At 61.8% G+C, this 27,689-nt stretch overlaps 2 protein-coding genes across 2 annotated transcripts in view; both read left to right on the forward strand.

Annotated features, from left to right (window-relative positions):
• The window catches only part of LOC141932435 (hemicentin-2-like), a 37,823-nt gene extending 22,502 nt beyond the window's left edge, over positions 1-15,321 (forward strand). Inside the window, exons 36-69 of the mRNA XM_074846014.1 lie at positions 87-237; positions 466-684; positions 911-1,024; positions 1,093-1,280; positions 1,486-1,603; positions 5,203-5,241; positions 5,340-5,530; positions 5,609-5,690; positions 5,957-6,093; positions 6,209-6,350; positions 6,561-6,708; positions 6,970-7,097; positions 7,199-7,355; positions 7,475-7,596; positions 7,833-7,997; positions 8,086-8,193; positions 8,282-8,416; positions 8,718-8,852; positions 8,975-9,165; positions 9,507-9,720; positions 9,893-10,027; positions 10,099-10,289; positions 10,376-10,457; positions 10,599-10,868; positions 11,601-11,750; positions 11,876-12,013; positions 12,199-12,320; positions 12,426-12,663; positions 12,796-12,858; positions 12,972-13,100; positions 13,219-13,539; positions 13,774-13,893; positions 14,194-14,320; positions 14,450-15,321. Of these exons, the coding sequence (XP_074702115.1) occupies positions 87-237; positions 466-684; positions 911-1,024; positions 1,093-1,280; positions 1,486-1,603; positions 5,203-5,241; positions 5,340-5,530; positions 5,609-5,690; positions 5,957-6,093; positions 6,209-6,350; positions 6,561-6,708; positions 6,970-7,097; positions 7,199-7,355; positions 7,475-7,596; positions 7,833-7,997; positions 8,086-8,193; positions 8,282-8,416; positions 8,718-8,852; positions 8,975-9,165; positions 9,507-9,720; positions 9,893-10,027; positions 10,099-10,289; positions 10,376-10,457; positions 10,599-10,868; positions 11,601-11,750; positions 11,876-12,013; positions 12,199-12,320; positions 12,426-12,663; positions 12,796-12,858; positions 12,972-13,100; positions 13,219-13,539; positions 13,774-13,893; positions 14,194-14,320; positions 14,450-14,792 (5,313 nt within the window). The 3' untranslated portion in view covers positions 14,793-15,321. The remainder of the gene's footprint in view (positions 1-86; positions 238-465; positions 685-910; positions 1,025-1,092; positions 1,281-1,485; positions 1,604-5,202; positions 5,242-5,339; positions 5,531-5,608; positions 5,691-5,956; positions 6,094-6,208; positions 6,351-6,560; positions 6,709-6,969; positions 7,098-7,198; positions 7,356-7,474; positions 7,597-7,832; positions 7,998-8,085; positions 8,194-8,281; positions 8,417-8,717; positions 8,853-8,974; positions 9,166-9,506; positions 9,721-9,892; positions 10,028-10,098; positions 10,290-10,375; positions 10,458-10,598; positions 10,869-11,600; positions 11,751-11,875; positions 12,014-12,198; positions 12,321-12,425; positions 12,664-12,795; positions 12,859-12,971; positions 13,101-13,218; positions 13,540-13,773; positions 13,894-14,193; positions 14,321-14,449) is intronic.
• Positions 15,322-16,325: 1,004 nt separating this feature from the next.
• The window catches only part of ASS1 (argininosuccinate synthase 1), a 28,827-nt gene continuing 17,463 nt past the window's right edge, over positions 16,326-27,689 (forward strand). The window contains exons 1-9 of the mRNA XM_074846428.1: positions 16,326-16,389; positions 18,520-18,584; positions 19,200-19,311; positions 19,768-19,836; positions 20,124-20,312; positions 23,081-23,137; positions 23,622-23,696; positions 26,980-27,050; positions 27,436-27,466. Of these exons, the coding sequence (XP_074702529.1) occupies positions 19,204-19,311; positions 19,768-19,836; positions 20,124-20,312; positions 23,081-23,137; positions 23,622-23,696; positions 26,980-27,050; positions 27,436-27,466 (600 nt within the window). The 5' untranslated portion in view covers positions 16,326-16,389; positions 18,520-18,584; positions 19,200-19,203. The remainder of the gene's footprint in view (positions 16,390-18,519; positions 18,585-19,199; positions 19,312-19,767; positions 19,837-20,123; positions 20,313-23,080; positions 23,138-23,621; positions 23,697-26,979; positions 27,051-27,435; positions 27,467-27,689) is intronic.

The following is a 27,689-nucleotide window of genomic DNA, read 5'->3' on the forward strand; positions in this document are numbered from 1 at the left end:
GGAAGTGGGAAGATATGAGCTCTGTCCCACTCCTGGGTGTGTAATCCTCCTCCTGACTGTGCCTTGGGGCTGCGGCTCCCGTGCAGCTCCTGGCAAGTGCCGGCCACCTCCAGATCCTCCACAAGGGGCAGGTCCTTCAGATCAAACCAGCCAGCGTCTCGGATTCGGGGCACTACACCTGTGTGGCCACCAATGTTGTGGGTGAAGATGACAGGGACTTCATTGTACATGTCCAAGGTGAGCCCTGGGTGGCCAGCCAGTGCCCAGAGCAGTGGGTGTCTTGGCAAGAGGAGAGTCCCTGGTGGGGTCCCTTATGGGATCAGAGCAGGGTGAGCAGAAAGAGAATTTGTATCTGCTGGAAAACAAGTATCCCCTTGGCCCTCGTCAGGCCTGGGCAGATGCTCTGGTTGCATGTGAGGGTGCAAGTCCCCATTCCCCACAGCTGACCGCAGCTTGTCCCCGCAGTGCCACCCCTCTTCCAGCAGCAGACAAGCCCCAGTGAAGCCCTTGAGATCTTCTACCGGGAGGAAGACCAGGATGGGGAGGTGACAGAGCACCGTCAAGTTGTCCTCGACCAGCCCACCGCGCTCTACTGCGACACCAATGCCATTCCACCCCCCCAGCTCACCTGGTACAAGGATGGGGAGCCCCTCTCTCCTGGCCCAGGGGTGCTGATGCTCCTAGGTAATGGCCATGGACCCTCACTGTGGGGTCTGGGTGGGTTTCCTGCAGCAGCTTTGTGGGCTGAGAGCATCCATAGCATGGAGGAGGTTGGATCCTGTCCCCTTGCTCCTGCCAGCGTGCACAGCACTCTTGGGACCTGCAGGGTCACTGGGGCTGCATAGGGGTCTGTGCACAGCGAGATCGGAGGGGAGCCCCTCATAGAGCCCAACCCTGCCCTGTGCTGCAGGGGGCCGGGTGCTGCAGCTGCCCGTGGTGCGGGAGGAGGACGCGGGCAGGTACACCTGTGAGGCAGCCAATGCAGCGGGACAGGACCGCCTGCACTATGAGCTGGAGGTGCTGAGTGAGTACAGGACCAGGGCTGGGGGGGAGACAGTGACACGTGGCAGCCCCATAACTGCCTGCTTCCAGCCACCCCAGCCATCCGCGGTGGCACAGATGACCTGGCTGAGGAGGTGGCAGCCACCATCAACAGCACTGTCCGCTTCAAGTGCGAAGCCACTGGGCACCCGGTGCCCACGGTGTCCTGGCTCTGGAACGATGTCCCCGTTGTGGTTGGTCCACGGCACCAGCTCCTGGAGGGTGGCACAGTTCTGCAGGTTGGTGTCCCCCTGGGCAGGGTGACTCTGCTGCGGGGAGGGGGGGGGGCGGGGGACACATGGGAGATGTGGAGGGGATGGGACACTCTTCCCTCCCCAAGGAGGAGGCTGCCCTGGTCTTGCCAGGTGCTGAGGGCTCCATGTGAGCTCCAGCAGCTCCGTGGCTCAGGGAAACCCTCAGCGGGGCTCTGCTCCTCCTTTGCAGGTGGCCGCGGTGGAGGTGGGTGACACTGGCAGCTACACATGTGTGGCTGAGAACCCAGCCGGGTCAGCTGAGAAGTACTTTGCCCTCACCGTGCAGGGTAAGGCATCCCCAGCAACCCTACCTGGGTTGATGATTTACCCTCGTCCTCCTCCCCCTCCTCTTCCTTCTCCTCCTCTGCTAGCTGGAGTCTCCCACGGCTCCTGAACAGCATGACTGCCTCTGTCCCCTCTACTTGTCACACCCCATGCGAGGAGGTCAAGCTGCCGGCATGCTCCGAGCGGGCGAGATGCTCAGTGCACATTTCCCCCTGGGGAGAGTTCGACCTCTGCAGTGACGGTTCCCCTTTGGGACTCTCTTTTGGGGTGTGCTAGAGCAGAAGCTCCCTGGTTTGTGGGCACAAACCCCGAAAGCATCGATGGTGTCATCAACGGCAGCATCTCTCTGGTGTGCGATGTCCAATCCCACCCTGCTGCGGAGATCGCCTGGTACAAGGATGGCCACGTCCTGCGACTCAGTGAGGAGGTGACCGTCACCCCAGGTACGTTGGGATGAGGAAGGATGACAGTCTGTCCCCGAGGCTTGGCACTGCTGCCAGCTCTTGATGGCAGGCTCTAACGTCCCCTGATCAACCCTTCTGGATGCCACACGTGGGACTCAAGCTCAGACTTTTGGCCAGACTTTTGTGCTAACAACTTGTTGCCAAGTGATGTCCTCTGAGACTGCCAAGGGTTGCATCCCACAAACTCTGTGCTGCCACTCCCCAGGAGCTCATCACCTTTTCTGCTGTGCACAGTGAGGTCTCGGACCTCAGAGAGAGACTCTGATGGTCAGACACCTCTTGCATGGAGCTTGGCTGGCTGCTGGAGGATGGGTCAGCTTGCTGGCGTGGTGGCCCAGACCTGGTCCTGCTCCAGCCTGCTCTGACCCCCCACTCCCTGCTTCTTTCAGGCTCACGGGTGCTGCAGCTCCCTCGTCTGCAGCTTTCCAGCTCGGGCACGTACACGTGTGTGGCGCTGAATGAGGCCGGCCGGGACGAGAAGAGCTTCATCCTCACTGTCCACAGTAAGCGAAGAGGGCTGGGTCCAGAGCTCTGCCCCCCGAACACACACCGAGGACCTGATGGCAAACACCGGTCTGTGTGTTCCTGCTCCCACACCCCATCCCGGTTCCTCCTCCTCAGACCCCCCGGGCATCCAGGACCCACAGCAGGAGGTGCTGGACGCTGACGTGGGGACCCCCCTCATTCTAACCTGCCAAGGCACCGGCGTGCCCGCAGCTGCCGTCACCTGGCTGAAGGACGGGAGCCCCCTGGGTATGTGTGCAGGGGGACGCTGTGACGGGCTGCCATCCCGTGCCTCGCTGCTGCCTGGCCTGAAGAAGTCTTGCCTCAGTTTCGCTGCTGCAAGAGACCCCACAAGGCCTCACAGGGGAGGAGGCAGAGCATGAAAGGGCTGGCATTTTCCCTGCATGATTTGAAGAGGCCTCAGTTTTGTTTCTGAGGCTGAAGCAATGGGATGTGGACATGAGATGGGACACAGGGTGTGGGGGTGAGCTCTCTGGGTACCAGCCCTTGGGGTACCGGCTGGGGCAGGGGGTTGCCCCCAAACCAGCAGCTCTTTTCTCCTGCAAATCTCCAGCAATGCACAGTGCAAACGCCCTGCTCTGCAGAGCCGAGACCTCTGCTTTAACAATGTCCCCAGACCTGGGTGCTGGGGGTGGGAAGGGGGGAGCATAACAAGGCACCTGGGAAGGGCTTGGTGCAGGAGTGCTGCTGCAGCCCTCTTCATCCCATCTCCTTGCAGAGAGCAGCCTGGAGTGGGGCCTGGTGTCCGGGGGGGGCCAGCTCCAGCTCAGCCCCCTGCAGCCCTCCCACCAGGGCCGATACACTTGCCTGGTGCGGGGCCCGGGCTCTGAGATGCGGAAGGACTTTGTGGTGCTGGTGCGAGGTAAGGCTTCCCCGAGGTGGTGGGAGATCCCACAGGCTCTTCCTCGGAGGGGAGCCTTCCTCCCCCTTCTCTTCCTCAGCCTTCCTCTCTTCTCGGTGCAGTGGCACCCCGGATCACCAGCGCTGGGGTACCCAGTGAACACAGTGTGCTGGAGGGCAGAGGGGTGAGGCTGGAGTGCCGGGCGGAGGGGCAGCCCACCCCCCAGATCTCCTGGCTGAAGGACGGGCAGCCCCTGCGGCTGCAGACCCCTTCGCACGCCCGGTGAGTCTCCGTGCCTCAGTTTCCCCATGTGCAAAAGCAGGCTGAGCTCTGCTGCTTCTCCTCTGTCTCCCTACTTGGGCTGGGATGAGCATATCCCAGCTGTTTGTTGAGGAACAGCATCCTGGGTTAAGCCCTGGTGTCCTGGATGGTGCTGCAGCCTGCTATGGTCACTGTCACCCTGCCAAGGGTCCCAGCTGCTGCCCTGGCCTTGCAGTGCACCCCAAAACATAGCACAGAGCACCTCTGCCCCATGGGCATGTTAAGGATGCACACACAGGTCACTGCACCATCCTTCCCATGCAGGATGTCCCCGGACGGCAGCTCCCTGCTCCTCGAGGGACTCCAAGCCGCCGATTCGGGGGCCTACACCTGCCTGGCCCGAAACAGCGCGGGCGAAGACGCACGGCTGCACACCCTGAGCGTGCTGGGTGAGTGGGGCTGGAGCCCACGGGGCAGTGTCTGGGCCACCCACCCCTGACAGACCCGTCAGCCCCTCTGTCCTCTCACCCAGTCCCTCCCGCCATTGAGAGAGGCACCGACAATTCAGAGGTGGTTCGTGGTGTCCTGTCCGCGGCGGTGACACTGGAGTGCCGGGCACGGGGGTCCCCTCCACTGCACATGAGCTGGCTGAAGGATGGGCTGCCCCTGCGTCTGTCCCACCGTGTCACCCTGCTCTCAGCTGGGCACGTCCTCCGGTAAGAAACAACCCTGGAGTGATGCTCAGCCGCAGGCTTTGGGGCTGGTACCCAGGTTTGTACACCAGGGTGGCCATGGCTGCACCCCAAGGTGGCTGTGTGTCAGTTTGGGGGGCAGGGAGGGGACCTGGAGCTGAAGTTTCCTCCCCATCCCCATGCCCCACTCTATGGGGTAGGATCTCCCAGGCACAGGTCTCCGACGCCGGGCTCTACACCTGCATCGCCTCCAGCCGGGCAGGGGTGGCCGATCGCAGCTTCGTCCTGCAGATACAGGGTACGGGGCACCCAGGGGTTTGGGGAGAGTGGAGGGGGAGCACCCAGGCACCAATTTTGCTGTCAGAGCACATGTTGTGCTTTGCAGCTCTGTTTCCAAGCGGGGTCCTGAGCCATCCCGTGGCTGCTGGGGTGGGCTCGGAGAGGATGGAGTGAGGATTAAAGCAGCCCCAGAGCACCCTGCAGGGAGGCTGAGCCACCCCTGGGTGGTCGCAGGACACCAAGGAACTGCCAAACCTGTCCCCAGAGCCTGGGGACCCGACTTTGCTCCCACGGCTCACTCCCCTAAAGGGACTCCACTTCCCCAGTGCCCCCCATCCTGGAGAACCCCGAGAACAACGAGGAGAAGATGGTGGCTGAAGGCTCCAATATCACATTCACCTGTGAAGCCACCGGGTCCCCAGCACCAGCGGTGACCTGGCTGAAGGATGGCGAGCCTCTGGGGCGACAGAGCAACCTGGTGCCTGGCAGCCCACGGCTGAGCCTGGTGGCCGTGGGGCCAGCCGACGCAGGGGTGTACTCCTGCCTGGCAGCGAATGAGGTGGGGGAGGCCAGCAAAGTCTTCCACCTCCTGGTGATGGGTGCGTGTCTTCCCCCGGGGATTTGGGAAAGGCAGCTTAGCCAATTTTTTGGGAACAATGAGGGGAAGAGCCCACCTGCCTCACTGGGCGTCTTGCAGAGCCACCCCGCATCGAGGCTGCGTCCCATCCCACTGAGATGTCCATCACTGTGGGCACCCCGCTAGAGCTGACCTGTGTGGTGATGGGTGTCCCCATGCCCACCGTCACCTGGGAGAAGGACGGACAGCTGCTGGCAGGGCCCTGGCTTGTGTTGGGGAATCAGAGCACCCTCCACATCGAGAGCACAAAGGTAGAGGCTCCTTTTTTCTTTTCTCCACCTGGATTTTCTTTTCGTGCCTCAATTTTTCTATCTCTTGGCTTTGTGTAGGTGACTGATGCTGGCTTGTATACCTGCCTGGCCACTAGCCCAGCTGGGGAGGACAGCAGGAGCTTCCACATCAGCATCCAAGGTAGTATAGCCCCAGCGGTGCAGTGAGGAGGGTGCTAGCAGGGGGTGCTGGGGGGGTGTCAGAGCTCTGGGGGACCAGAGAGCCAGAGCATCCCCTGCACCCCTCCTTGGGATTGTTGGGGGGTGGATGGATGGGGAGAGTGGTCGGGGCTGGAGCACAGCATGATGGTCCTGTAGCATGGGGGCCTGTGCATGATTTACAGGGACAGGTATGGGGGTACCCAACCCACGTGGCACCCCCTGACTCACCTGGCATGTGTCCCACAGCACCTCTCAGCATCACGAGCATTGGAGAGACCCCCAGCATCACCACTGTGGCAGGGGGGCTGCTCATCTTGGAGTGCCCTGAGGTTGCTGTGCCACCGCCCTACATTGAGTGGCACCGGGAGGGCTCCCCGCTGCGGGTACGTGTGATGGGACCAGGGACGGTGCATGGGCAGGGGCTGGGGTGCACCTTCACCAGCCCTGTTAGGCCCCTGACAAGGATGAGCCACTGATGGGGGCTCCTGGGGGTGTTAGGAGGATGCCCGGAGGCAGGTCCTGGCCCAGGGGCGCTTCCTGCAGATCCGGGATGTGGAGGTGGCCGACGGCGGGGAGTACAGCTGCAGTGCCACTAACGCGCTGGGGGACACCAGCCTGCGCACCCAGGTGGAGGTTCACGGTGAGTGCCACCCCGCCATGGGGCTTTGCTGGTGGTGCCAGCTCCTTCCCTGTTAGTTCAGGGATGTGCAATATTATGGGATGTCCTACAGTTGGGGGAATGGGAAGGCAGGGTTGGACAGTGCCCAGCCTCTAGTGCTGGTCTGGGATGACATTCTCCATCCCCTGAGCCCTGTCTCTGACTTTGTGTGCTGGCTGGGCGCTGCTGCAGTGGCCCCAGAGATCCAGCCAGGCCCTGAGGAGGCGAGGGCACTGCTGAACGGCTCGGTGGTGCTGCCATGCCGGGCGGAAGGGTGGCCTGTGCCCCGGGTGACGTGGCAGAAGGACGGCTGGCTCCTTCCCCTGCGCGGGAGCAACAGGTACGAGGCTCTGTGGGTTGGCGGCACCAAGAGCTGGCTCTTGGATTGTGCCACCCTCCACGTCAGTAGATGTTTGGGTATGCCTGGAGCAGGCGCAGCACTGTCACCCTGTGAAGAACTGTGCTCTGTCCCCACACCAGCTCAGTGGACATGTGCCACATGGCTGCAGTGGCACTTGCCACCTTCTCAGCTGCCTGGCCCTCCGTGTTGCAGCCCGGCCATGCAGAACCCTCCCAGGACTCCCCTGCTCTCCCTCCCCAGGCTGCAGCTCCTGCCAGATGGTTCCTTGCAAATTGACCCCGTTCAGGTCCAGGATTCGGGCTATTACCTCTGCATGGCATCCAGCCCTGCTGGCTCCGACCGGCGAGGCCTGGACCTCCACATCCTGGGTAAGAAGAAGTGTTAGATGGATCCCTCCTGGGCTCACCCCCTACAACCCTGCAACGATGTGCTGCTGTCCTCTGCTCATCACCACCATGCCCTTCCACAGTCCCTCCCACCATCGCCCCCGGGCCCTCCAACCTCACGCTGCTGGCTCAGCAGCCAGCCATGCTGGACTGCGACTCTTGGGGATCCCCTGAGCCCCATGTCAGGTGGGAGAAGGATGGCCACCCCCTGAACCCACATCTCCGGCCCGGTGCCTACAGGTACTTGCAACACCAGTCACCTCGCCCACTGAAGGGTTCCATCGTAGGGTGGGGTTTTCTCTCTCTCACTGCTCCCCACAGGACAGGGGCTGACCCCGGTGCGTGCTCTGCCCACACAGCTTGCAATCCTCGGGGTCACTGCTCATTGCCAGCCCTGGTCCCCGGGACGAGGGGTGGTTCGAGTGCATCGCCACCAACGCCGCCGGAGAGGCACGCAAGGTGTTCCTTGTGTCTGTCAGCGGTGAGATTCCAGGGGCTGTGAGTCTTGCCGAGAGCGGCTTTCCTGGGGTCTGTCACCACCTCGGGGGTGATGTGGGTGCACTCCAGCCCCCTGCAGGGTTGGGTCCCCTCTCAAGGACTGGGACATGGGGGTGGGCAAGAGGGGAAATAGAAATACCTCTGTCCATGTGCATGTGGATGGAATTCCCTTCAGCATTTGCATGCAGCCCTGCTCACCTCCCTCCCTCACCTCTCCAGTGGCCCCCACCATTGCTAATGACCTTACGGATGTGGTTGTCACCCGGCTGTCCCCCGCAGTCCTCACCTGCTACGCCTCCGGCGTGCCCCCACCCACGGTGTCGTGGAGCAAAGAGGGGGCTCAGCTGGGCAGCCGAGGAGTGGGGTACCGTGTCCTACCCACAGGTACAGACACAGGGCAGTGCAGCCCTGGCGGGGCAGTGGGTCCCTGCCAGCCCTCCTGCTGCCTCCCCTCTGCCTACTCTCTTACCAGGGGCCCTGGAAATCAGGCAGGCACTGCCTGCACATGCTGGCCGCTACACCTGCACGGCGAGGAGCACTGCTGGCACAGCCCGAAAACACCTCCAGCTCACCGTGCATGGTATGCATGGCTCCCAGGGGTCCTGCTCCCTGTGCCTTGGCCCAGTTTGGGGGACCCCTCATCGGTAACACTCCCCTGCCATTCACAGAGCCCCCCGCCTTGAAGCCCCTGCCTGCCATGGTGATGGTGATGGTCAACACCAGCACGGTGCTGTCCTGTGAGGTGACAGGCATCCCCCGGCCTGAGGTCACCTGGCAGAAGGATGGTGTTGGCATCACCAGAGGTGAGTAGGAGCCTGCTGGAGGCTGGCAGAGGCCATGCTGCCTGCTAGCCTTTGCCTGGGGGGAGATTTGGGTGCCCAGGGGTTGTAGGTGTCCCAGCAGGGTGCTGGGTGGCACCGTGCATGGGTCCTCCTGGCTGCTATCCAAGGTGGGTACAGCGGCCACTGCCACTGAAGCCATTCCCTGGAGAGTCCCCAGGAAGGGGCACTTCTGCAGGGGAAGTTGTCCCTTCCCACTGTCTATCCATGCCCTGGCATGGTTGTGCTGCTCAATCCTGCCCTTCACTCCTGCCCATCCCCGCAGGGCCTGGGCTGAAGGTGCTCCCCAATGGGCAGCTGCATCTCCTCCGAGCCTCCCCAGGGGACGCGGGCACCTACCTGTGCGTGGCTCGCAACCCCTCGGGCACTGCTGCAGGGAGGACCAGGCTGATTGTGCAAGGTAAGGCTGTGACCGGGGCCCCAGTGCTCATCCCCTCCTCTGCTTGGCTCCTTCCCTGGCACCTCACAGTGGAATGTGGCTGTCAAGGTGTGAGCAAGTCCCTGCCCTCCTGCCCCATCCAGTGCCACCTGTCATCGCGGCCGGCCCGGTGGAGCTGGCTGTCCTGGAGGGGCTGGAGGTGCTGCTGCCCTGCGCTGCCCATGGTGTCCCCGAGCCTCGTGTGTCCTGGAGCCGGGAGGGAACCATGATGCGGGGTGGTGAGAGGAAGGCCACCGTCCTGCCCTCTGGGGACCTGCTGCTCCGGGATGCCCAGGTGAGCACCATCCCCTCCTGCAGCCGAGCTGGCTGTAAGGTCTGAGGAATAAGTGTCTTTTGCTGCTGAAAAGAAAGCCCGGGTTGTTCTGCACCCTGCCATGTCCCAGGCTGCTTTCAAAAATATTTGGCAGCGGGAGAGCCCTGTGCATCCCTTTGCAACAGGCTGGCAGATCGGGGCAGAGTGGTTTTGCTAACTTGGGCTGGAAAAAAGTGGCTGTGACCAAGTCGTGGCTTTTTGGGTGCACAACAGCCAGCAGAGCCCTAGCCCAGTGAGCCAGGGCTGCAGCTGGACCCCAGACCCCAGCTGACCCACTCTCATCCTTCCCTTTCTCCGTGCAGGAAGGGGATGCCGGGAGCTATTCCTGCACCGCGGTGAACTCGGCTGGGAGGGCCGTCCGCCAGCTCTCCCTCTCTGTCCACACCCTGCCCACCTTCACCCGCCTGCCCGGAGATGTCACCCTGAGCCAGGGCGAGAGGCTGGAGCTGGTGTGTGCTGCCACAGGCAGCCCCCAGCCCCACGTCTCCTGGACGACCAACGGGCAGCTCGTCACTGGTATGTGGGCAGGGGCAGAGGATGCTGAGCATGGGGGCAGGATGTGATCCTGGTGCTGTCCCCAGTCCTTGTTCCACCTTTTGGGGTTCCTGGGGTGCTGGCATGTCTGTCTGTGTGAGGTTATAACCAGTTGGTCCCCAACTGTACTTTTTGGGGGATTTGTGCCCCGCAGATGGTGTGTCCGGGCAGAGTGGCCAGAGTGCCCTGCGGCGGGAGGCAGCCAGCCATGCTGACAGCGGGACCTACGTCTGCCACGCCGAGAACAGCGTTGGCGCCATCATGGCCACCGCCTTCGTCTCCATCAGAGGTAGGTGTTGGCAGGGAAACCGGGGTGCCCAGCCAACCCCCCCTCCTCTGCCACCCCTCTCCCTTTCCCAGAGGCACCCATCATACAGGGGGACCCCAGCACCTACCAGGCAGAGCACCCTGGGGGCAATGCCCTCCTCGACTGCGATGCCCGGGGCCACCCCGTGCCCCTCGTCCGCTGGAGTAAGGACGGGGTGCCGGTGGCTGCCAGCGGGCGCCTGCACCAGCTGCAGAACGGCTCCCTGGCCATCCACGCCGTGGGGGTGAGTGGGGCCTGGGGGATGCCGGAGCATTTTGGGAGCTTTCACAGCAAAGCCAAGTGCTGTGCTAATGCTATTGGTACTGTTAGAGCACCGACACGGGGCTTTACCAGTGCGTGGCGGAGAATGACGCAGGCACGGCAGCCAAGGTTGTCACCCTGGCCCTGCAAAGTGAGTGCTGCCCCACTTTGCACCCTCCTTTTGAGGGACTGCAAATCAAGTCACCCCCCAGCCCACCCCTGACCCCTGGGGAAAGGCCCTGGGGTAGCACTGGGATGCTGCGGCGCTGCCCACCTTCCTCTCCCTGCCCAGGTGACCCCGTGGTGGCGGTGACACCCCGAGCGGTGGTGGTGCGTGCCGGGCAGCGGGTGCTGCTGCACTGTGCCGTGTCAGGGGAGCCCACCCCCTCTGTGGAGTGGCAGTGGGATGGGGAACCGCTGCCCGAGGGTCCCCGTGCCCGCGTCCTGCCCAACGCCACGCTGCTCCTGCCTGCCGTCAGCCGCCGTGACGCCGGCAGCTACTCCTGCCTCGCTCGCAACACCCTGGGGTCCGCTGTCGCCCATGCCTCCCTGGCCGTCCAAGGTGGGTGTCTGCCCCGGGGGGCTTCTGGGGGGGTGGGGCTTCCCACAGCACCATTACACCCTGGGGTAAGACTCCTACACGGTGGTTTGGAGGGATATCACCTTTCCTTGCTTACTTGATTCATACTCTGGTTTGCTCTCTCCCCTCTTCCACTGCTCTTCAGAAGGTCTGAGCCCAGACAAACTCTTACCCGTGCAGCCGCCACGTGCCAGCTTTCACCCCCGCTCTCCTCTCCTCAGCCTTCCTGCATTTGCTGCCTGTGATTAAATTCCCATTTCCCAGGGGCTCTGCTAAACGCACAGGCACATCCTCTCAGGGAGCAGAGGGCGAGGCTGGCTGGCAGCACGGAGGAAGCGCCAGGTGCCCTGTGTGCCCCCTGCGTGGTTGCTGGCATTTTGCTGCCAGGCACGCTGGAGGAAAAGCAAATAAATCTTGGGGCTGCGGCGAGGACCGTGGGGGTTGATACTGTGCAGTGTTTGGGGTGTGTTGGTGCACATCGGTGTGAGCAAGGCACGGGGCCACGCTCGCAGCATCCCCTGTCAACATGGCACCGTGCTGCCCAGACCCATGGGGTCTTTGGGGGCTATGCTCGCAGCCAGGTAGGGATGCTGCCCACCTTGCTCTGGCTGCCTTTGCCTCCAGAAAATCAGATTTTCTTGATGCACAAATTAGTCCACGCTTTCCCATGGGAGAGCAGCCCCAACATTGCTGCCCTTGTCTCTTTTGCCCCAGGGGAGCCACAGCGGGCACGGGGCAGTCTGGTTGGTGTCATCAATGCCCACGGGCTTGGTGTTGCCACCCTTGATGCCAACGTGCTGGATGACCTGCGCTCCGGCACCACCACCATCCGGAGCAACATCGGCAGCATCCCACCCGCCATCGGTAGGTGGTTGCCCCCGTCCTCACCCCAGGGAGGATTTTGACCTGTATCAGGTGAAAAGCCTGGGGGAAAGGACCCTTGGGAGGGTGTTGGCTCTGTGGTGGCATCTTTTCTCCCTCACCCCCAGGGCCACTGATGCGGGTGCTGGTTGCCATCATCTCCCCTGTTTACTGGTCCTTGGCACACGCCGGCAGGGAGGCCCGGAGTGGGTTCCTGCTCACCCAGGGCACCTTTCGGCACGAGTCACAGCTGGAGTTTGCCACAGGTGAGGAATGTCAGGAGCCCCAGGTGTTTTGGGGGGCTGCAGTGCCTTGTCCTGCCCAGCTCAGCCTCCCTCAGCCCATGCACCCTCCTCGGGGGCTCAGCCCGCTGCTGGGCTGAGCTCACAGCCAGAGATGGAGCTGCATTTGGGGGTGCCCCGGGCTGCTGCTCACTGCTCCCCCCTGGCAGGGGAGCTCCTGCGGGTCACCCACCTCGCCCGGGGCACGGATGCAGCCGGTGCTCTGCTGCTGGACAGCGTGATCAGCGGCTCTGTGCCAGAGAGCATCGGCAAGGCCACGGTGCTGCTGCAGGTGCCAGAGCTGCCCGTCCTGCCTGCTGGGCCATGACTCCCATGCTGGGAGCCCAAGAGGGGGGTTCTGTGGCCTGACCCCCCTCCCCTCCCTGCCTCTCCCCAGGACTTCAGCGAGCGCTATGTGCAGACGGGCGTGGGGCGACTCTCAGGGGGCTCGGTGCAGAGCTTCCTGCGGGATGGGCGCATCATCCGTGCCCGCTGCAATCACACCATCATCTATGACCCCGCCACGGACCCACAGCCGCCCTTGGTGCAGCACGTCCGGGCCAGCGCCGTCAAAGCCTCCTACGACCCGGCCTCCGAGGAGCTGCGCTTCCAGCTCCGTGCCTCGCTTGGTGCAGGTAACGAGGGGATTCCCAGGGATGGGGATGGAGATGTGGGATCCCTTGTCGGTCCTGGGTGGCTGTGAGGGTGCAAAGAGCCACGTCTCTGCAGTGACATGTCCCGTCTCATCATCTCTGCTTGATTCCCAGGGGCCGATGGAGACCAGTGCCCACCAGGATTCATCCTGAGCCCTGGGCAGCCGTACTGCATCGGTATGGACCTTCCTGAGGGTACATGAGGATGGCGAGCGGCACCTGCTGTGTGGTGCCACCTCCCTGTCCCCCCAACCCTGTCCTCCCAACCCTGTGCCCTCTCTGCTCCCCAGATATCGACGAATGTGCCGAGGGGTCCCACGCCTGCCACTACAACCAGCTCTGCCAGAATGTGGCAGGGACCTATCACTGTGACTGCCCTCCTGGCTACCACTCGCTGGGTGCTGGCTGGCCGTGCTTGGGTAGGGCTGGGGCCTCAGGGGACACATCCTTGGGCACAGAGCACAGGGTCACTCTCCTGCCCTCTCCAGCCTCAGTTTCCCCATCCAGCTGCAACACCCCATTTCTTTCCTCCACCAGACATAAACGAGTGCCTGCGGTTTCCTCCGCCGTGCGCCTTTGAGTGCCGCAACCTGCGGGGCTCCTATGAGTGCCTGTGCCCCCCTGGCAGGACCCTGCTGCCGGGCGGAGAGTGTGATGCAGCAGGGGTGGATGGAGGGAGCACAACGGGCAGCACCCCTCGGGACCCCCCTGTGCGCCGGCTGGGGCCAAGCAGCCGCCCCTGGGGACGGTCCTTCTACACTCAGCTCGCCCTCCGTCGCGTGGCGAAGGCTGCAGGGCTGGGTGCCCACGGCCCCCCCTGCCCCACAGGCTTTGTCAAGAGGAATGGCACCTGCACCGGTGAGTGTGTGTCAGGGAATGGCTTTGCAGGGCGTTTGGAGGCGACTTTGTGCCCAAAAGGCAGCCCCTGTGCCCGTTGCTGCCCTGTCTCCCATTTTGTTTGCGCCCACGTTCATGTGGTTGGGGTCTCCCTGGGCTTGGCTGTGCCAGGAAGGGGAGGTGAGAGCTGCGTGGCAGCAGGCACCGGAGGGGACCGACACTTCCCCACTTGCCTTCGCCCCTCTCACCCTGCAGACCTTGATGAGTGTCAGATGCTGAACCAGTGCCAGCACCAGTGCAGGAACAGCCCAGGCAGCTACCGCTGCGTCTGTCCCCCTGGCTACCGGCTGCTGCCCAACGGAAGGACCTGCCACGGTCAGTGCCAGGGTGCCAGGGGATGCTCCTGCCCTGGAGGGATGCCCGTGTCCCTTGGGGTGTGAACCCAGTCCCCACGGCACCCTGGATGTCATCCCCTTGGGGCTGCAAGTCTTTCTTCTTCCAGGGGAGTGTTGTTCTCAGGCTCAGCACCTCTCCAAGGCTGGGTGTCAGCTACCCCAGTGTGTGAAACCCCAGGCAGGGGTGGGAAGGGGTAGGAGCTGGGGTTTGAATCCCCATCTCAGCCTGGGGCACATGGGCACCCCAGCACCCTCAGACCTGTCTGCTCTCTGCCCACAGACGTGGATGAGTGTGGGGAGGGCACGATCCAGTGTGGCTCAAGCCAGATGTGCTTCAACACCCGTGGAGGTGCCCAGTGCGTGGATGTGCTGTGCCCAGCTGGGTACCAGAGAGGCTCCAGCCCCGGGTGAGTTGTGCTGCAGGGCTTGGGGGTGTCTGTCCCACACTCCACGTGGCCCTGTGGACCCAGATGTCCTGGCCACTCCTGACACCCCGCTGCATCCCGTATCCCCCCCCGCCCCTGGCTCTCATGCAGGCTGTGTGTCGGTCGCTGCACCCCAGACTGTGGCTCGGCTGGTCCCCCCACTCTGCAGTACCAGCTGCTCACCCTGCCCCTAGGCATCGCTGCTGGCCGGGACGTGGTGCACCTCGCCCCTGGCCCTGCCCTCCGCCGCCGCCCCAAATTCACGCTGCTGGAGTGGGAGCCCAGCAGCCCCTTCACCCTCCGCACCGAGCGGGGCCGTGGCATCATCTCCACCCTGCGCCCACTGAGGGACCCTGGCACCCACCGCCTCAAGGTGCAGGCGCTGGCCCCGGGCGGGCAGCGGGCACCCAGCACCTTCCTCCTCCTCATCTCTGTCTCACCCTACCCCTACTGATACAGCCGAGGGACAGGAGGGGATGCAGGGCCATATCTCCTCCTGTCCCTTACCACCACACTGGTGGGGACACGTGGCTCAGGGAGAGCTGAGCTTGCACCGTTGCACTCCCCCCTGGACACCCCCTTGCCCCCCAGCAGCCCCTGCCTGCGTTGCCTTCACCCGGGGCCAGTCCCTGACTCAGCAGAGCCCTGGGGGGACAAGATGTCCCGCCAGCCTCTCGCAATCAGGTTTTGTTGCAACCCCGCAATTCCCACCGGCAGCCCCGGAGCAAACACAGCTCTGAACGGCCTTGGCCGCAATCAGCCCCCAGATGGGGGGGGGTGGGGGGATGAGCTGCGTGACAGCGGCCAGCAAGGGCCCTGCTGGGGTGCAGGGTGTGAACCCCTGGGCTGGGAAGGGCACAGGGCCCCCTGGCATTAACCATGTATTAAATTGAAATAGCCTTGTGTTCAATTTTTATTTTTTTTAATCCACTTGGTTTCTCTGTACACTTATTTATTTATGGTTTTGTTCCAAATAAAGGTGTTTTGTGGCTAAGTATCAGCCATGCCTGAAGAAAACAACTTCCTTCAGTGTGCAGGAGGGGGCTGCCCTAGCAGCAGCCCTGACTTCCCAGGGCTTTGGGCACCTCCCTGCGTGGCCTTGGACCATAGAAGGGAGATTGTCTGGATGTGGCAACGCTGGAGGGCCAATGTCCAGCATCTGAAGGTCCAATCCTGCCCCAGTGTCAGGTTCCTCAGTCAGCAAGAGCAGGATCTGGCCTCTCTGCATATGGTGCTGGTGGAGGCTGTTCCCAAAAACCTGTTTCAGTCCTACTCCTTGGCACTGACCCCAGGGACTGAGCCCACACTTCCCCACGTTCGGGCCGTTGGCTCTGGTGATGGCTGTGCACCCAGGTGAGGGTGCCACGGTTGGAGCCCATCACTGGAGCTTGCTCTTGCTGCACCCATGGAGGGGCACTGAGCTGCCCCCAAAAGGTGCTGTCCTTTGGGCTAGGGGCTTCCCCTCCCCCAAGGCCAGGTCTGCTGCTGGTCTGGGGTCCCCTGGGCATATGTGAGGGGGAAAGGTGGTTTTGCCCCATCTTCTCCTGCCCACCTGGGCTCCCTGGGAGCTGCAGCTCCCAAATTTGCCTCCTTAGGGTGTTTCTAATAAATTCAACCTTCCCCTGTCACTGTGCTGGGGAAGAAAGCCAGGCGGTCGCAGAGCAGCCAGGCACCAGCTCCCCTCTGCCCCCCATTTTCCCACAGCTCAGGGCAGATGGCTCTGTGGGGTGGGGGGGCACCCCCTCAGTGTTCTGTGGAGGCTGACGAAGAAGTCAGGAGTGGGGTGACACGGGTGACAGCACCTAGGGCAGCCATGCAGCAGGCTAGCGCCAGGCACAATCTCCATCTGGGATCGGGGTACAAGCTGCACCCTTCTGCCCGTGTGTCCTGTGGGCAGGCACAGGGCAGGGCCTTGCCTGGGGACAGTGCCCACAGAGGGGACAGTCCTGCGGCGGCTCCGCCTGCCCACACCCGGCTATAAGGGAGGAGGAGGAGGAGGAGGAGGATGCTCCAGGCACCGGACCAGAGCGTTGAGGGCAGCCGGAGAGCGGGTGAGTGCAGACAGGGCATGGGAGGGGGTGCGAGGGGAAAGGGGGCCCTTTGCCTCGGGGGGCCTGACCTCTTGTCCCTGGCTGTCCCCTCTCCACCCACCCATGGGTCTCCCTCACCCCTGGGTGCCAGAGAAGGGCTCGCTGGTCCCTGCAGGAGCCAGGCAGTGGGGTCCCAGACCCTTCCCAGCGCTGGGAGGTGCAGGATGCAGTCAAGCCCCTTCTACCTCAGTCTGGGGGGGGGGGTGGGGGGGGGTGTCCAAGTGAGTTCCATCTCCCTCAGGGGTCCCCTTGGCCACCCCCAGGGAGGGGAGCTGGGACTTCGGCTGATACCACCCCGTGCCCTCCCTGCTCTGCTCTGGGGCTCTTGGGGGGCAGGATGGGACCCCCAAGACGTTGAGGAGCGATGCTGAGGCAAACCCCAGCACCAGCGAGTGCATCCCCACATGCCCCTGCTGCAGGCACCCCTGGGGAGCCTGCCTGCGCTGCCTGCCCCATCCCTGCCCGCAGGCAGTACTCGCTGGAGCAGAGGCAGCTCTTCCAGCCCGGCTAGCGAAGGCAGTTCCTCTCCTTAGCAAAGTTTCAAACTTTTTATTCCCCTCCCCTTTTATTTTTTTTTCCCCTTGGTTTTAAAAACAAAAACACAATGTTCCTGCGGAGCAGAGCTGCTGGAGTCGCTCTGGTAAAAACCCTGCCCCAACTCACACGGAAATTGCTGCAGAATAATAATCAGGGCTGAGAAAGTCCCACCACGTTCCTCTTCACTGAGCTTTGTTTGCTCTGATTTATTACCACCTAATGCCAAAACTTCGGGGCTCTCCCTTCCTGGGCAGACAGGCTTGGCCCAAGCCCCATTTCCGGAGCTGGAAATGCTGGTGGCCCCGCACTGTTCCTGGGGTGCAGGATGCGTCCCCCAGGTCCCTGGGGCATCACGTGGGCAGCATAACATGGCTGAGCAGGCAGAAGTTGGAGGTGTTTCCTCTAACCTGCTGCTGGGCCACTCATGAAGCGAGTGTGCCCAGTCTCAGAGGCGCTTAGTCAGGCTGGCAGCTGTAACAGCGATGCTGGCGGCCGCAGCGGGGACGGGTTTTGAGGGTAAAGGAAGGAATTTGCCCAACAAGGAGCTGCAGGTGCAGCGTCATGCTTGGGCTGGGCCCTTTCGGGAACTGCGACTGCCTTCCTGTAAACGCTCCAGTGAGGAAGGGAACGGCTGAGCGTCCCCAGCTCGGCACACCCGTGGGGCCCCGAGGGTAGGGAAACGGTGGTTGCACAAGCCGGGGTGCTGCCTGCACTGCGCGCGCAGGCAGCCCGACGGGCACAGGCAGGCGCAGGGAGCCCAGTGGGGCTGCCAGAGCCTTTTGCTCTTCAGCAAGAAACCAGCAGCGGCAGGCCGGATCCTGTACCCGGGCCGGCTGCAAGCCATGCCCCATGGGACGCTGGCCACACACCGCGCTGGCAGGACCAGGGTGCTGGGGCGCACCGCGGCATAACTGCAGCCGGGTGCGAGAGGGGCCGGTGGGCCAGCCCGGCAGCGCCTTCCCTGCCTGCAAAAGCAGGAGCAGGATTGTGCTGACTTGGCAGCAGCAGGATGAAAGTTGCTCAGGACGGGATTTGGCCGGCTCTGCTGTCCACCTTCCCCGGCCAAGGGTCAGCTGGCATCGCCTCCTCACGGTGCCCTGGGATTTACAGCCCAGCCCCGGGGGCTGTGGGGCAGCCCTGAGCCCCTTCCCGCAGCGGGACCCCCATCCCTCCCCCTGAGCTCCGGGCTGCCGCGTCCTTCGCCATCTCCTGCTGTTGGCTGAAGTCCTTGATATCCTCGTCTGAAGGGTGAGGGGCGTCCACACGTAGGTGTTTCGCACTGGCAGAAAACATGGGGCAGTGTAATTAGGACAAACACCCAATAAGCGTTAATTAGACTTGGGGCTGGTCTGTGGGGGGTGCTGCCAAGCCCCCAGCCCTGCAGCTATCGCACACCCAGCAGTGCCGGTGGGTGCTCGGGGTTGAGCCGGTGTGTGGCTGCACCCATCTGGCGCAGGGTCGCGACGTGCCGGGTCGTGCCCGAGTGAGGCATCAGGCTGCATCTCCGCCATGGCCGGGTGCCTGCATCTGAGTCCCGGCCCCTTGGCGTTGCAGGGTGCTTGCAGATCGTGGGCTAGGCTGTGCCAGGGCTGCCAGAGCGAGAGCCGCGTGGAGCAAAGGTAAGAGCAAAGTGGCCGCGATGGCTGCCCTGGCCTCCTCCATTGCCCGGCTGCCACTGGCTGCACTGGCCAGCACATGGGCAGGGTGCCCATCCTGGCTGGGAGCCACACCCTGCATGTGGCCATGGTGCCGTGGCTTTTTCTCCTGCCCCCAGCCCTCTCCTTGCAGCCCTGGGAAGGGCCTGACTCTGGGTGCTGCCCATGGCCCTGGTCCCAGGGAGCACCCAGCACCTGATGGCAGCAGCTCTCGCTGCCCGTGAACGAGAGGAGTTCTGGGAGCCTGTGTTTTACTCAGAGAGCTTGTCCTGGCACCGGCAGCTCCACCACATGCTCCTCTACCTACTCAAGCCGCTGCCGGCCCCGAGTGTTTAGTTTGCCCCTGGCTTTGCTTCTTGCCTCCTGGTTATTCATTCCCAGGATAATCTTTGTGTTGCCCAGAATATCCCATCCCCCGGAAGAGCTCTCGCCCCTGGCTGCCCTCAGCACCAGGCTGGACCGTGACGGCCCCATGGCCAGTTCAGGGACACTGGAGGGTTTCACAGCTGATGGCTGCAGCATCCCTGCGCCGAGCAGGGGCTGGGGCCATCGTGAACCCCTTTCCTTTTGCTTTGCCAGTGACATGGCTCAGCCCAAGAGCACAGTGGTCCTTGCCTACAGTGGGGGCCTCGACACCTCTTGCATCCTGGTGTGGCTGAAGGAGCAGGGCTACGATGTTGTCACCTACCTGGTGAGCTCCGAGCCCTGCCGTGTCTGTGGGGGCTGGGGGTGAAGGGAGCCCTGGGTCTGGGGACCTGGGTGGGTGACGGGGGTCCCGGTGTGTGTGTGGCCATGGTGGTGACTCTGCTCTCACTGGATAACCATCGCCCAGCCTGGGTGCTGCTCTGCTGAGCTGCCAGCCCTGTGCGGCACAGCCTGTCCCTGCCAGCAAATGATCCTCCACTAATGAGGGCAGCACGTCGGGGCAAAGCCAAGGGGCCTGGCAGAGGGAGGTACGGCCCTGAGGTATGCCATCTTGGGGAGGGGGGGGGAACCCCGCTCCTGCCTGTCCTGGGTGACCTTAAGCCTGGCCAACACAGGCTCTGTCATGCCTTGCATGATGCCTTGTGCTGGGCTGGACTTGTGCTGAGTTTTGTGGTCTCCTTTCAAACCATCCTGTTTGGGTTTTTTTTTTTCCCTCTTCCAGGCCAACATTGGGCAGAAGGAAGATTTTGAGGCAGCACGAAAGAAAGCACTGGCGCTGGGGGCCAAGAAGGTAACAGCATCCCTCCCTCTGGGTGCCCAGGGGACTCTGAGCTCCCCCTGTTTCCCACCATGGGGCTGAGCCCGGGGGTCTCACACACCCCATGGCTGGGGACACTGCAGGGGAGGGGACAGTGCCAGCAAGAAATCCCTTTTCCAGAGGTTTTGCACCAAAGCCTTTTAGCAGCATCTAGGGAAGGGGAGATGAAGGGACCCTTCACTGCACCGTCCCCAAACCCCAGAGGAGTGGGATCCCCCTCCAGGCACCCTCCCATCACAAGGCTCCCTCCATGCTGGCAGGTTTACATCGAGGACATCAGCAAGGAGTTCGTGGAGGAGTTCATCTGGCCGGCGGTGCAGGCCAACGCTCTCTACGAGGACCGGTACCTGCTGGGCACGGCGCTGGCACGGCCCTGCATCGCCCGCAAGCTGGTGGAGATCGCCCAGCGGGAGAGTGCCCAGTATGTTGCCCATGGGGCCACTGGCAAGGTGAGGGAGGACGGAGGCTCCACGGTGGGGATGACACAGGGTTCTTGGTGGGGGGATCAGGTCAGTCCCTTGGCCAAGCTGCGGGTGCCAGGAGGGGCGTGCAGGGTGTTTTGTGGGTGCTCTGTGGGGCTGCGCAAAGCCCAACCACGTGTTGACACTTCCTTCTTGCTTCTGGGATTTCTATACCAAATTTCGGTTCCTTCTCCCTGTCGGGAAGGCTCGAGTCACAGCCAAACCCCCACTTTCGGCTTCAACTTTCTAAAAGCTGTTACGGACAGGGGCTGCCCGGGCCAGGACCTGGCTGGGGGTGAGCCAGCACCTCCCGGGGTGTTTCGGGGCACCCCGGGCAGAGTGCGACTGTCCCCATTCTTGTCTCCATCCCTGTCCCCATCCCTGCCGGTCGCAGGGAGGACACTTTGCCACTAGAGGCAGCCAGAGACCGTGGAAAGGATGCCCAGGGCCAGTCCCTGCCCGGAGAGAGGGAATCCTCCACGGGGAGCGTGGGACCTGCTACGACGTGACCATGGGCCACCCTCTGGCACCTCCAGCCCCTGCCCATATGCTGCCCAGCCATGTGGGGGGACACTTGGGGCAGGGTGACACTGTCACCAGAGGCCTCTGTGGGGCCCTTGGGTGCTGTGCATGCACCCAGGACCTACCCAATGTCCCCTTTTCCCTGTCCCACAGGGACTCGAGGTGTGGATTGTGCCCATCTTGGTTTAGGGGTAAAGACGAGGTGCCCACCTGGAGGGGTCTCAGTGGAAGGGGCTGGGTTTGGGAGGGGTGGGTTTGGGTGTCCCCAGCTATGGCAGAGGACCCTGTGGTGAGGGGGATGTTAGATCCAGCCCGGAGACAGCCAAGGGACATGCCAGCACCAGGGAGACGGGGCAGAGGGGCAGCCAGGGGGCTTTGTGCCTGGAATAACTCTTGCTCCTGCTGCCATGAGTTTCCCACACCCCTTCCCTGTTCATCTCATCCATCCTCAGCAGCCCCTTCTTGAAAGCCCCAGCCCCAAGGTGCCCTGGAGCAACACACCCCCAGTGCTGCCATGTCCCCTCCACTCCTGGGTACCACCAGCACCAGCCGGCCCCGCTCACAGGGGCACCCTCAGCTGCTCCCCAGGCTCTGCCCGCTCCCCAAGCCATTAAGCCGCGGGCGCAGGCAGGGACCGACTGTGGGTAACTCGAGCCGGCTGCGCCCCGTCCCCGGCTGAGGCCGCGGCGTCTTAAAAGTGGGCCATCTGCGGTGTCCCCGCTGCCGGAGCAGATGGACTTGTTTTGGGCCTGTAAGGGAAATGAGTGCTTTGGTGGATGTACTCGCCTCTGTGTAATAGTCCTCAGGGATTTCCCAGCCCAGGTTGTAAATGTATCCTGCAGGCTGGGGCCAAGAAGAGGCGAGGGGGGGTCCTTACACCCCTTGGCGCTGGTGGAATATAGGCTTTGGTGAGCGCTGTTCCCTTGGAAGTGCTAATAACTCCCAGGCTCGCTCCTCGCCCCTTCCCAACTACCTGGTCTCATTAGTGGGACCTTGTCAGCATGGTCCAATTAAGATAAAGGGATGTTCAGAGCTATTTATTTATGAGTGCTGCATCCTCCTGGTCACCATGGTCTTCCCCTCCACCTTGCCTTCTCCCTCCATGTGTCCTTTGATGCTTGTAGGGGAAAAAAATCCCCAAATCTGGGTTTCTGCTGGTTCAGGTTTTAGGAGTGTCAGCCCAGGGGAGAGCACAGTTCTTGGGGGACCCCAGGGTCAGCCAGGCTCCCTCGGAGCCAGGCAAATGAGCTGCATTGGGGTTTTGCATCAGGAGCATCAGGAAGGTAGTTTGGGGTTCAAGCCAGCCATGGAGAGGGACTATGAGTGACCCCGTGGGACAGAGCCGGACCAGGTCCTGGCATCCTGCCACACTCCATGCTGAGGAATGGAGGAGGGAGATGGGTCCTCAGCCTCAGGCCTTGTTTTTCCAGTGAAAATTGCCAGCAATCCCGTCCCAGTGGCATTACTGGGAGAATAGGTATCACACCCTCCTCAGTCTATGAAGTCCTGGGTAGCATCAGCCGGACCATCCCTCCTGGCTGGTGGCTCTCACAGGGATTTACAAATGCTCCGCTCATCCGAGGGTCCCCCGCGCCGCGGGCTGGGATGCTTTTCCCCATGGACACAGGACAAGTGGCTGTCCTGTGCTGGCTGGAGCTGAGGCCCTGAGACGTGTCCCCTCCAGATCTCTGCTGAGGGGATTTCAATCCCGTCCTTGTGCAGGGAGAGCAGACGGGAGCAGGGAAACGGTGGCTCCTTGCTCGCCGTGCCTGAAGTCTCCAGCGCTACAAGGGGAGCTGCTGCTGCAGCCAAGCAGCGCCTCAAAGGCTGCACACGTGTGTGCTGTCACACACAGCCAAGCAGTGTCTCAAAGGCTGTCACACACGTGTGTACCGCCACACACATGCTCGCCCAGCAGCCCGGAGTCTCCCAGCTCCCTGGGTGAAGCCGTGGGGCTGTAGCACAGCCAGGAACTGCTGTTTTGTCACCTGCACTTTTAACGCTCCTTCCACTTTTTTAACATTTCCCACCGATTTTGCAGTTTCTTTTCCCAAATCCAAACCTGCAGTGCTGCCAGGTCACGTTCCTCTCCTGAGAGTGCTGCATGGCCCTGGGCGAGCTGGTCCAGGGAGGAGGCTCTGTCCCCCATCAGTGGGATTGGGGTGGGGGGCACCCATCTCCCAGCCCGCCCCAATGTGGGGTTGACCCCTCAGCATCACCCATTTGTGTTTCAGGGCAACGACCAGGTTCGGTTCGAGCTCACCTGCTATGCCCTGTGTCCTAAGATCAAGGTAAGGCACCCAAAATTGTTCCCTGGGGCCTCACTGCCAGGGTCCTGGCCCCCTCCCCAGCTGATGGGGAATTTTGTTTTAACACCGATGCAAGTAGCCGTGCCTCGCTTTAACAAGCTGCCAGCTGCACAGTGGCGTTTTGGCATTTGAGGGGGCTGTAATGATCCTTAATTGACCTATTTTTACCCCAAACACCACGAGGCCATGGAGGAAACAGTACCAAGGCAGCTGCTGGATAATCAATGCTGCCTGTTTTGGCCTTGCATCCAGTGCCTTGTTAGGGTCAGGGGTTTGAGTTACTCCCCCCTTGCGCAGGGAGATTAAATTTCGGCTGGGGAACCAACACCCCATGGGTCCCGACTCCCCAGGGCTGCCAGGAGCCCTCTCGTGTGGGGAGCTCATGGGGGTGCTGAGGGGAAAAGGGAGCCCAGGGGCTGCAAGGGAGCTGGGGGCTTCTGGTCTCATGCTCTTGCCCTCCTGCCAGGTCATTGCGCCATGGAGGCTGCCCGAGTTTTATCAGCGCTTCCCTGGGCGCCGCGAGCTGATGGACTACGCCAAGGTAGGAGCTGGTGTGGGGCGGCCGTGGGATGCTCAGGTGGCTGGGGGGTGCTCACCATGGCTTGGCAGGTGACAGCAGCGAGCCCTGCACAACATCCCTGCAGCACCACGCTGGAGCCTTCTGGTTGGGGGGGGGTTTCCCCCTATTTTTTTTTTTCTCCTTCCTTTCTAAAAGCCCCATAATTACCTGGCTATTAATGGTAACCTGCTTTCCAAGGAAACGGGTCCCAGCTCCCTGATTTGCGTAACAGACAAAGCAAATACGTTCGCCTTTGTTGTCCCTTCCTTTTTGAAGTACAAGTTGCAATAAAACATATTAGAAGTTTTGCATCAGGTTTTTACATGCCCACCAGGGTACCTTTCTTTTTTAGCAACTTCATGGAAATGCTTGACAACTCGGCTCAATCAATCAAAAGGGAAAAGACAGCTCTGTGCATAAACCAGAAAATTGCTTCAGTTTTTAAATAGCTGCCGCCGAGGCTGCCTGGGTAATCTCTGGGAAGGCGAGGTGTGGAGCCGGAGGGATGCGGCGTGGGGTGAGGAGCCCTCCGAGCCCATTAGGGCTGCCGAGAGCAGCGTGTTGAGGATTGTGTTTGCCATCTGCCGTTGTATTATGAAGGGGCGAGTTTACGAGAGCTTTCCATATGTTGCCAAACAAATTGTCAAATAGGGGAGTTATTAAGAGCGCCACGGTTTTATTATATGGAAAATGGAACATGTGTTTTGGGTTTGGGGGTTTTGTTTGGGGTTGGGTTTTTTTGTTTGGAAGGGGGGGAAAAAGGGAAATTAAATGGGTTGGGGCCCCGCTCAAAGAGAAAAGGTTGGGATTGAGGGTTTGTAGTACCTCTTGGTCTCTCGTTATGTTCAATGTTTAAAAAAAAGGAGAGGTTCCTTTCCTTTTCACTCTCAGGAGAGGGAGATGTGTGGCCAGGTCTTTTCAGCACCGGGATGCAGTTACTCGGCGCTTGGGGAGTTATAACGCATTGACATTTGGGGCTCCGTTGTGCCGGGGGAAGCTGGGATCCGTGCCACCGTGGCACAGCTCTTGCGTAGATCTGCTGCTCAGGGGCTGGAGCCAACCTTGCTCTGGCAGCAAGCCGCTTTGGCGGCCACTTCATCCCCACAAGCAGCTGAGGCTGAAACACCTTAATGAGAAAGGTGAAGCTCTCCTGGAGGCTGCTCCAGGATGAGCCATTGCTGCAGGCAGAGCTGGGAGGAACAGAGCTCGTGGAGTCTGTGCCCTGAAAATGAGATCTCTCCTTGGTTGTGGCATGTTTCACCCCAACCAAGGCTGCCTGGGCTTGGCAGATGGTACGTGGGTCTGGACTTGGAGGATCCCCTCTGAAGCAATAATATGGGGCGAGGATGGGCTGGGGAGCATGGGCTTCCCCAGCTGCCAGGAGGAGGCAGAGGAAGGAGAGTGCTGGCTGAGAAAATAAATCAGCTGGGGCTTGTGGCTTGCGACTGGTGGGTATTTGGGTCTGAAAGATGCGTTTATGCATCCTGAGTGAGATGGGTATGACTGATGGCATGGAGAGAGCCCATCAGAGGGCATGGCCTCCCCCAAGCCCTGTGTGGCTGAGTGCGGCCCCTCAGGGTAAACAGCCCTCTGCATTAATTGCTCGGCTTTAATTAAGGTGAAATGTCCTCTGTCAACATCCATGAGGGTGATGGGATGAAGATGAGAATGAGGAGGCAGGTGCCAATGGGAGCATGGTCTGACCTCAGGCAGGGTTGAGGTCTGTCCCCCAGCCTTTGGTCTCCCCTAGCATTATTTGGTGGACTTTGGGGGGTTCAGAGGCACCTGTAGCTCCATCCGTTCAAGGGGTGGGACAGGGAGAGGAGGCATCTTCTTGCTCTTTCCTGGAGAAGCCAGGAGATCCCCTGCACTCACACCCAACAGGCAGCATTTTGCCCTTCCAGCAAGCCCAAGATTGTGTTTTGAAGCCTGTGTGAAGCGCTGATGTGCCCTGCCTGCTCTCCTCTGTGGGCAAGGTCTGCAGGCAGGAGAGCAGCTCTGCAGAGGGGCCTGGGTCAAGAAGATGAACACTGCCCAGCACCCACCTCCAAAGCCTGGGATGGGGGTACCAGGGTGTCCCACACCAGGTGTACAGTGTGGGACCAGCAAACCAGGACCCATGAGCCCGGGACAACAGTGCCCCAGGAGCAGGGTTGAGCTCATCCTTCTGCAGCCTTAGGAGGTATCTCAGAACCTTGCTTCCATCTCAGTGATGGGTTGAGGACCATGATTTAACAACCACAAGCATTTCCCTTCCCTCTTCCTGGCAAACAAGGAGCTTCTGCTCAGCCCCTGCTCCTCTGTTTCTGGCCAAGCCCTTAGCTGACATCCCTGCTGAGGTGACACTGAAATGGCAGAGCTGCCCAATGATGTACAGCCTGTCCAGATGCGCCGAGGCATGGTGAGAACCCGCAGCCGCTGCTGTCTCCAGCCCTGACTCACCGTGGCCATCCCACAGCCGGGACATCGCGTCTCAGCATGCTGGCAGGGTGGGCGACGTCCCTGCTGGCTCTGGTTGTTAGCTCGCCGCCGTCGCCTATCCCACTAATTCCCCCATGTATTCACCTCGTCTTCACAGGCAATTTCCCCCATTGAAATGTCAGTGGATAATTGAGCACGCTGGTGACCTTGTTAGGGAGCTGGGCTCGGCGCTGTGCGCTGTGCCGGGAGGCAGCCGGTGCGGGGCCATGCGTCCCTGGGCACGGCATGCTCGTGGTGCCTGGGCTTGGGGGAGTGCCTGCTGCTTGTGTGCCGTGTGTCTGCATCGCCACGTGTTTGCACGAGGCTGTGGGGACACGTGTGTTGTTCCCTCGCGGCAGAGCATCAGTCCTGTTTAGGCTGGAGAGCATCTTGTGGGTTTGGGGACTTCTGTCCCTGTGTCACCTCCCCTTGATGAGGCACTAAGCTGGGGGAATGCACCATCCTGGACCTGGACCGAGAAAAAGCACACAACGTCCATGCTGACGTCTCCATCGCTTGGGTTCATGGGGTGCTCTGGAGCTCCTTCTCAGCTTGTGGCAGGGCTGGGGTGGCTGTTCTCCCAGCCACAATGTGTCCCTAATGTCCCCATCGAGGTGGCCCTCATGGTGGGAGATGATGTTGCCCAGGGTCAGGGACACAGATGTCCACCTCTCTCCGTGCTGCCTTGCTGGTGGCCCTGAGTTGTGCCTTTGTGCTTTTTGGGATGATCCCGGCAGGAACCGGTGCCAGTGGGGGCTGGCTCTCCCCGCGGGCTGGCTCAGCCCCACTCCCCTTCTCTCTGCAGAAACACGGGATCCCGGTGCCTGTGACGCCTCAGACGCCCTGGAGCATGGATGAAAACCTCATGCACATCAGGTGAGAAGCCGGGTGGGTGGGAGCTCCTGTGGGGTGAGGACCCAGAGCCTGGGGCCCCAATCCCCCTCATCCTGCATGGCCAGGACAGCTCACACCTCCAGAGTCCCAGGCTGCCCTACCGCGTGCTGGCCAAGGGTGACCCCAAAACCTCCAGCCTCCCTTTCTGCCTGCTTGTCCACATCCCACATGGCACCATCCATCTCCTGGGCTCTCCCAAACCTGGCGCTCCTTGCAGGGCTGCTGCTAAAAGCCCGTGGAGATCCATGACACGTGTTTACGCCCATCCTCATGGGGTGGTGAGAGTTGGGGGGTCATCCCAGTGGGTTTTGGGGTTGCAGGTTACAGGTGCTGCAGTGACATCTCTCTCCTTCCCTGCCTGCTGCAGCTACGAAGCCGGGATCCTGGAGAACCCCAAGGTAATCGATCATGGCCACCCGGCCAGCATGGCAGCCACAGAGCTGAGGGCGTCTCGTGTATTTGCAGCCTAATTGGAAATTTCACGGCGGGCCGTGTGTGGTGGGGAGGCCCTGCCGCCCGCCCCAGCCCCTCCGCCTCTCCCGGCACATTAATTGCCGCCGGCGTGAATAGGGGAAGGGCCCGTTTCAGGGTGACACTAGAGGGGACAATGTCACGGGGCAG

This window comes from Strix aluco, chromosome 20 (assembly GCF_031877795.1).
Source record: "Strix aluco isolate bStrAlu1 chromosome 20, bStrAlu1.hap1, whole genome shotgun sequence".
NCBI classification, from domain to species: Eukaryota; Metazoa; Chordata; class Aves; order Strigiformes; family Strigidae; genus Strix; species Strix aluco.